An 8,223-nucleotide genomic window follows, 5' to 3' on the forward strand; every position below is an offset into this window, starting at 1 on the left:
TTTCATTTTCTACTATTCAATTACAGTCCTATATACAACGGAAGCACTAGTGGCACTCTGCAGTAGTATTGGAGAGAGATGGTCTAAAAGGCCTTGCTACATGCGTGAGTTCTGTAGTCAGCAGTAGCAGCATCTGGAAACATATTAATAAATTCAGATCTTAGAATCTGCTTTAGACCCGCTGATTCAGAGTCCCTTACAAAGATTCCCCACGTGATTCACCTGTATTCTAAAATTTAGAGGCACTCCACTAGACAGGTGGTTTACATCCACATTGCACATTAGAATCATCTGGAGAACATTATTTTTTTTAAGATTTTATTTATTTACTTGAGAAAGAGAGAGCACGAGAGAGAAACCACAAGCAGGAGGTGTGGCAGAAGGAGAGAAAGGGAGAGGGAGAAGCAGTCTCCCCACTGAGCAGGGAGCCTGATGAGGAGCTCCATCCCAGGACCCCAAGATCATGACCTGAGCCGAAGGCAGACACTTAACCAACTGAGCCACCCAGGCGCCCCTCTGGAGAATATTATTTGAAAAAATGTCTGATTCACACTCCTTAGACAATTTACATAATTTGGAGAGGGGACTAGCCTGTTGTTTAAAAAGAACAGGTGATGTAAAGTCAGAAAATGCACATTTGAGTAGTGGCTCACTCACTGTGGTTTTATATACATTTTACCTCTACGAATTTCACTTTCCTCAGATAATTATAGTGATGATAAAATGAGTAATATGTGTGAACATATTTTTAAAGCTTTAAACTAACGGTATTGTTAATGATTTCCATGAAATAAAATCAAATACATAGATATTTTTAACAGATTAGGCACACTCTCTCCAAAATGATGATATTCAAAGTGGGGTCTGTGGGTCCAATGAATTGGAAATAATAGATGTTTGTTAAATGTGTAAATAGTCCTTCCCTGTCTCAGAACTGTATATCACAATCTCAGGAAATAGAATACAAAAACCTGTATTTTTAATAAGCTATCCATATAATTACTGCATGTCTTCAATCCTCTCCCTTATGAGCCAGAAGAGAAATTCAAACAGCTAAACTCACAGCTGCTACCACCACTCCACTAGTGCTGACATGCTTGCTGCCCCTCCTCCAATGATCTCTTACTGCATATGGTAATATGTATAGACTTGTTAAACTCACATGCAGTTTTCTCTTCTGGATTACTCCAGGTATAAAAAAGTAAAATGGACAGGATGAATTGGACTGAGATTGAGTTCATTCTGCAGGGATTTTCTGAGTACCCCAGAGTGGAAAAATTCCTTTTTGTGATGTGCTTGATGATGTACCTGGTGATCCTGCTGGGAAACAGCACCTTGATCATCCTAACTCTTCTGGATTCCCGCCTCCATACGCCCATGTACTTCTTCCTTGGTAATCTTTCCTTCCTAGACATTTGGTACACATCCTCCTTTATCCCCTCAATGTTGATACACTTCCTATCACAGAAAAAAACCATCTCCTTCACTAGATGTGTTGTTCAGATGTCTGTCTCCTACACTATGGGGTCCACAGAGTGTGTGCTCCTAGCAGTGATGGCATATGACCGTTACGTGGCCATCTGTAACCCTCTGAGATACACCATCATCATCAGCAAGGCACTCTGTATTCAGATGGTAGCTCTCTCCTGGGGATTGGGATTTCTCAATTCACTGACAGAAACTATTCTTGCAATACGGTTGCCCTTCTGTGGAAAAAATGTCATTACTCACTTTGTTTGTGAAATACTGGCCTTTGTCAAGCTGGCTTGTACAGATATTTCCTTGAATGAGATTACTATAATGTTGGGCAATGTAATATTTTTGTTTTCTCCATTACTGTTAATTTGTATCTCCTATATTTTCATCCTTTCTACTGTACTAAGAATCAATTCAGCAGAAGGAAGAAAAAAAGCCTTCTCTACCTGCTCAGCCCACTTAACAGTAGTGACTGTGTTTTATGGGACAATCCTCTTCATGTATATGAAGCCAAAGTCTAAAGACTCTGCTTTTAACAAATTGATTGCCCTGTTCTATGGAGTAGTCACTCCCATGCTCAATCCTATCATCTATAGCCTGAGGAATACAGAGGTGCACGGAGCTATGAGGAAATTAATCACTTTTTTATGAAAATGACTTATAAAAATGTAGAGACAACTGGTATAAAAAGTGAGAGTAAACTTTAAGAAATAAGAAAAATAGGGTCGCCTGGGTGGCACAGCGGTTAAGCGTCTGCCTTCAGCTCAGGGCATGATCCTGGCATTATGGGATCGAGCCCCACGTCAGGCTCTTTTGCTATGAGCCTGCTTCTTCCTCTCCCACTCCCCCTGCTTGTGTTCCCTCTCTCGCTGGCTGTCTCTGTCTCTGTCGAATAAATAAATAAAATCTTTAAAAAAAAAAGAAAAGAAAGAAGAGAGNCCTCTCTCGCTGGCTGTCTCTGTCTCTGTCGAATAAATAAATAAAATCTTTTAAAAAAAAAGAAAAGAAAGAAGAGAGATAAAATAAAGCTTTTCCAAAAAAATCCAGTACAGATCTTCTTCAACTGATGGGATTATATCCTGATGAGCCCATTGAAAGTTCAAAATATCATAAGTAAAAAATGCATTTAATACACCTAATCTACTGAGATCATAGCTTAGCCTAGCCAAACTTAAACACATTCAGAACACCTACATTAGCCAACCGTTGTTCAAAATCACCTCACACAAAGCCTGTTTACAATAAAATATTGAATATTTCATATAATAATAAATTATATGAGTACTATACTGAAATTGAAAAACAAAATGGTTGTATGGGTACAGAATGGTTGTGAGTGTATCAGTTGTTTACCCCTGTGATCATGTGGCTCAGACTAGAAGCTGTGGCCACTGCCTAGCATAACAAGAGAATATCAAGAGCTATCATGTTGTTAGCCCAGGAAAAGATCAAAATTCATATTTCAAAGTACTGTTTACATTGAATGCATATCACTTTTGCATCATCATAAAGTCGAAAAGTCCTAAGTCAAACCATTTTAAGTCAAGGACCAACTGTACCTTTATCTACTGAACAAATAAAACACATATTTTTCAATTCCTTTGAGAGAAATACTTGAGTTTTTCTGTTTGTCTGTTTATTACTGATTTTTGTTTTACCCAAGGACTTGATCTGGCCCCAACCTAATTTTCCAGGTACCTATTTCCCCCTTCTTCTTTCCCTCCTGAAGTTTCTCCCACCCCCTTTGCACAATGCTATGCTTCATTCGCTATTAGTTCTCCAATTATATCATGTTCTTTCCCTACCTAAAGATAATAGCCTATGCCACTTCCTCATCATCACGTTTCTCTTACTCATTAAAGACAATTCAAGTGTTCGATCTTCTGTAAATCCTTCCAAAATTTACTCAGTTAGTTATTCCTTCCTCTATGCTGCCTTGAACTTTACCTTTGTTATGTCAATTTTCCTTTTATACCAAATCATTTGTTAGATTCTGAAATATCCCCAATGGCAGAATTCACTGTTCTCTGTATGAAGTCTAATGTCAAATAAATTTAAAACAGTAGGCAATAATTAACTACTGAATTAATTAACATTTTTAAAGAATAGCAAAATATAGTCCAAGTACTGGATATAATACAGTGAGATAAGAGAACCTGAATTTATGTATTATTTCATTGGCTAAACAACAAATTCAAAAGCTTTTGAAAAAGTATCAGCTAATTTTAAATGTATGGAAATACAAGAACAGATAAAACATTGATAAATACACTGAAGAGGTCATTTGGGCTGTAAAACAAAAATCATATCAGTGTATAATTATTCTCTAATAAAAAAATAGCTGAGAAAAAAGATATATCAATTGTATAAATCCTTCTTAAAGAATACTGACAATTTCACTTTTTCAGCAGCAACAGTTTCATTTTAAATATTTTCCGTTAAAAAATCCCTTTGAAATTACTAGTGAATAATAGTATGCAGTTTTATTTTTTATGTGATATCATACCATATGTTTATTTGATATATAGTTGAGCTGTCTGGTACAGTGTCATAGCCTGAGCTGGATGAGCATAGCAACAATCCTCAAGGGCCACCGAGCAAAGGTTTCAGCAGCCAATGTTCAGGAGGTCTTCTTTGCTTGTTCTACCCAGTATGATGTTTGGGAGCCTGATGAAGTAAGTGAAATATCAACATGAAAGGGAGGCCCAATTCAGGCTGTCAGAACTCAAGTACAATCAAGAGGACATCCATGCAGGGAATGACTCCGCTCAGATTGTCAGAGAAAGAGAGAGAAAGAGATAACTTGGGGTATTTGATGCTTATATCCCTAAGTACTACCAGAGTGATAGGCCTTGATTTGTAACACACTAACAAGATGTTGCTCAATACATTTGAAATCACAGGTAAATTCAAACTAACTGAAGCCAGAATCTAGCCAGAAAAAGATGATCAAAAACTGACTGTATCAAAGTGATAAGCCTATCATCCTAGCTGATTGACAGGTGGTCTTTTGGAATTAGCAAATATGAACTTTTAAACAATTATTATAAATGTATTAAATAAATTATTCCCATTTCATAGAAGAGGAAACTAGATTAGGTTATTTAATAAATTGCCTAAGATCTCAAAGCTTGTATAGAAACAAAAAAAAATTCTAATTCTTTACTCTAGATCCTAAGTGTATTATTCTTTCACCTTTATCACAGCTCTGCCCAGTCATGGGAAAACAAAGCCAACCATTTTATAGACAATTGTCCTAAATTTTTCCCTAGATGACATCAGCCACACCTTGGGCTCAATTTCCATCTCTGTGCAAAAGACTTCCCAACGTATGTTCAGGAGGAGAATGGGTTTAAATCAATACTTCAGAACACGTCTAGATTAATCCCATGAGGTGAAGTGGGACGGAGAGGAGGAAGGACATCAGCAGGCAGGTGCCCTGAAGAAGACCAGAGCATCTCACTCTGCATTGCAGCAAAGAGGACGTCGTGTCCACGTCCAGTAGCCCATTCACCGTGTTTGGGGTCGGGCGTGTGGGGTGAAAGCTGAACCAGGCTGGGAATAGACAGACAAAGCACGAATGCTGTGAAGACTGAGCTCATGAATAGCTTTAGGTGTCTTTATGTTATATGGTTCAATAATCAACTTTGGGGGCACTGTCAAGGTTTCTCTGACAATTTACTTCTGGACAAAATGGAGCAGGTGTCCTATTTTTTTTTTTAAAGATTTTTACATTTTTTTATTTGACAGAGATAGAGACAGCCAGCGAGAGAGGGAACAACAAGCAGGGGGAGTGGGAGAGGAAGAAGCAGGCTCATAGCAGAGGAGCCTGATGTGGGGCTCGATTCCGTTATACCGGGATCACGCCCTGAGCCGAAGGCAGACACTTAACCACTATGCCACCCAGGCGCCCCTCACCTGAAAGTGTTACCATCAAACCAGTCAATCAACTTACAGCCCTATCTTCATGAAGTCATCGTCCTTAAGCTTCTCTCATCCAATCAATGGCTGCATCTGAGATCTTTACTTAGACCAATGGACCAATCATCTTTGATGACTGCTTATTAATACCTGAGAAATCCAATCAGCACTACAACCCTGTAATTCTCATATTCATCCTATTTTCTTCATCCCATTGCTTTCTGGATCCAAGCCATCACAACAATTTTATTGATTTCTGGCGACAACTTCATGATGAGCAAGCAAGTTTTGCACACTGAACTTACATTTAGTCATCTGGTCCAGAAAGTATATACAAATGCTACAACTGCTGAGTGTACAATTTTTAATTCCTTGTATATTGTGGTTTATATAATAAGATATATTCATGTATTTCAATATTTCACACCATTTTAGTGGGTTTGGGGTATTGTATATCTTATAATAAACATATCATGTATTTTCTTTCTAAGTGCTGATGGGTTCATTTGTACCCTTGGATTTAAGAAACTAGGTGTCAAGGGAAAGTACAATAAAAAAGGGAAGGTTACTAATAGTACTTTCAATGAACATCCTGTAGTTTCTTTGAATTTACAAAATAGTGTCAGCATTCTAAGACCAACAACAAACTACTAAACTCTCTAATATTTTTTTTCCAGACTGGCACTCCTACCTCATTTCTCTTCAGGATATATTTGTGCAGACCTTTCCCATGTGTACATAGACATTCATATCACAAATATCTATCTACATGCACAGATATATCCATACATGTAAAACATAGTTACACTTTGTGTAATATGCAATTACTTTCATTAAATTTAGCTTTGCTGAAAAAGAGGTTGTACTAGATTTCTAAGGCTGCCATTACAAAATATCACAGATTGGATTGCTTAAATAACAGAAATTTACTTGCTCATACTTCTGGAGGCTAGAAGTCCAAGTTTAAAGTGTTGGCAGATATGATATCTTCTGAAGCTTCCTCTTGGCTTGCAGATAGCCACCTTTTTGCTATGTCCTTTCCTCTATATGTGAGCATCCTTGGTGAATCCATGTGTGTCTAAATTTCTTCTTACAATGACACAACTCAGATTGTATGAGGGCCCACACTGACAGCCACATTTTAACTTAAACACCTTTTTAAAGGCTAATATAAATACATTCTGAGGTACTGGGTGGTTAGAGCTTCAAAATGAGTGTTGGAGGGACACAATTCAGCCTCAAACAGAGGTTAATCATAAATTACCTAAAAAGTCTACTATAGGTATTACATTTGTATATTACATGTACATAATTTTGAATACTAACAATACACTAACTTAATGTTTAAAGTTATATTTACATGCTATAACCCAAAATAAAAATTAAAATTTGTCATCATGAGACCTATTTGCTTAAGATTTCAGATGTGCGTATGTTAAGAGATATCTATATTATTTTAGTTTCAGTAGTCAGTCAAGGAGGAAACTTAGGAAATCACATATCTCATTTAAAATGAGTGTCTTCCTGGGGCACCGGGTGGTGCAGTCAGTTGAGCACCTGACTCTTGGTTTCAGCTCAGGTCATGATCTCAGGGTCCTGAGATCAAGCCCCATGTTGGGGTCTGTACTCAGTGCAGACTCTGCTTAAGATTCTCTCTCCCTCTCCCTCTGTCCCTCCCACTCATGCTCTCTTACTCTCTAAAATAAATAAATAAATCTTTTTAAAAGATGAGTGTCTTCCACCATTATTCCAATGTTCTGTTGTGTACTGACCACTAAAACATCCCTCAGGTTAATATTTATTGATATTATTTGTTACTGGGGATTAAAAAAACACAAAGAGGGTTCCTAATCAGCAATTTTTTTACAGCTGCTTTTACTTCTTTGTTCCGTAGACTATAGATGATAGGATTCAACATGGGGGTTAATCCACCATATATCAAAGCTATAAATTTATCTATTTCCTGTGAATCTACAGCCGAGGGCTTCAGGTACATGGAGAGAGCTGTCCCATAGAACAAAACCACCACAGTCAGGTGGGCTGTGCATGTTGAAAAGGCTTTGCTTCGACCATCCACTGAGCTGATGCTCAGAATGTTGCAGAGAATGAATGCATAAGATATACAAATAAGGAGCATCGGCATAGGAAGTAGTAGTACGCTGATCACCAGCATGATTAATTGCACCCTGGAAGTGTCTACACAAACCAGTTTCAACACAGCCAGAATTTCACAAGTGAAATGATTGATGATGCTATTTCCACAGAGAGACTGATGCAGCACAGACACTGTTTCCACCAGGGCACTAAGGCAGCCTGTCACCCAGGAGCCAGTCGCAATCTGCACACAGACGCTCTTGTTCATGATGATAGGATACCTCAGGGGGTTGCAGATGGCTACATACCGGTCATACGCCATCATGGACAGGAGCACACACTCAGTGGAGCCCATGGCAAGAGAAAAGTACATCTGAACAGCACATCCTGAGAATGAGATGGTGTTTCTTCCTGAAACAAAGTTCGCCAGCATTGGAGTGAGTGCAGAAGAGGTGTACCAGATGTCTAAAAAGGAGAGGTTGCTGAGGAAGAAGTACATGGGTTTGTGTAGGTGGGAATCCAGGATGGTAATGGAGATCAGAATTATATTACCCAGCAGGGTGATCAGGTACATCAGCAAGCACAGCACAAATATGATGACCTTAACTTTGGGGTAGTCAGTAAATCCCAGAAAAATAAAATCTGAAATGACTGTCAAGTTTCCCTTGACCATTTTATTCCTTTTTGTTTATCTGCAGCAGTGAATAAAAATATACATTGTATATATTATAA

At 38.1% G+C, this 8,223-nt stretch overlaps 2 protein-coding genes across 2 annotated transcripts; one reads left to right on the forward strand and one right to left on the reverse strand.

The window, feature by feature from the left end:
- The first annotated feature begins 1,206 nt into the window (after window positions 1–1,206).
- On the forward strand, window positions 1,207–2,729 carry LOC105242197 (olfactory receptor 13D1). The gene is made up of 2 exons (XM_011237622.3): window positions 1,207–2,108; window positions 2,681–2,729. Exons 1-2 carry the CDS (start codon window positions 1,207–1,209, stop codon window positions 2,727–2,729), a joined length of 951 nt encoding a protein of 316 aa, XP_011235924.2.
- An 88-nt stretch (window positions 2,730–2,817) lies between these two features.
- LOC100479777 (olfactory receptor 13F1) lies at window positions 2,818–8,164 on the reverse strand. The gene is made up of 2 exons (XM_002929572.2): window positions 7,232–8,164; window positions 2,818–2,871 (listed from the first exon to the last, which is right to left on the reverse strand). The coding sequence occupies exons 1-2, from the start codon at window positions 8,162–8,164 to the stop codon at window positions 2,818–2,820; spliced, it is 987 nt and encodes a 328-aa protein (XP_002929618.2).
- Between the last annotated feature and the right edge of the window lie 59 nt (window positions 8,165–8,223).

This window comes from Ailuropoda melanoleuca, chromosome 7 (genome assembly GCF_002007445.2).
Source record: "Ailuropoda melanoleuca isolate Jingjing chromosome 7, ASM200744v2, whole genome shotgun sequence".
Classification (NCBI taxonomy): domain Eukaryota; kingdom Metazoa; phylum Chordata; class Mammalia; order Carnivora; family Ursidae; genus Ailuropoda; species Ailuropoda melanoleuca.

Excerpts from the sequence above, each read along its gene's own strand:
- LOC105242197 (XM_011237622.3), top strand. The coding sequence starts at position 1,207 with ATGGACAGGATGAATTGGACTGAGATTGAGTTCATTCTGCAGGGATTT. Across the intron at positions 2,109-2,680 it reads GTGCACGGAGCTATGAGGAA|CGTTGTTCAAAATCACCTCA; the intron begins ATTAATCACTTT and ends ACATTAGCCAAC.
- LOC100479777 (XM_002929572.2), bottom strand. The coding sequence starts at position 8,164 with ATGGTCAAGGGAAACTTGACAGTCATTTCAGATTTTATTTTTCTGGGA. Across the intron at positions 2,872-7,231 it reads TGATTAGGAACCCTCTTTGT|GCAGTGGCCACAGCTTCTAG; the intron begins GTTTTTTTAATC and ends TTGTTATGCTAG.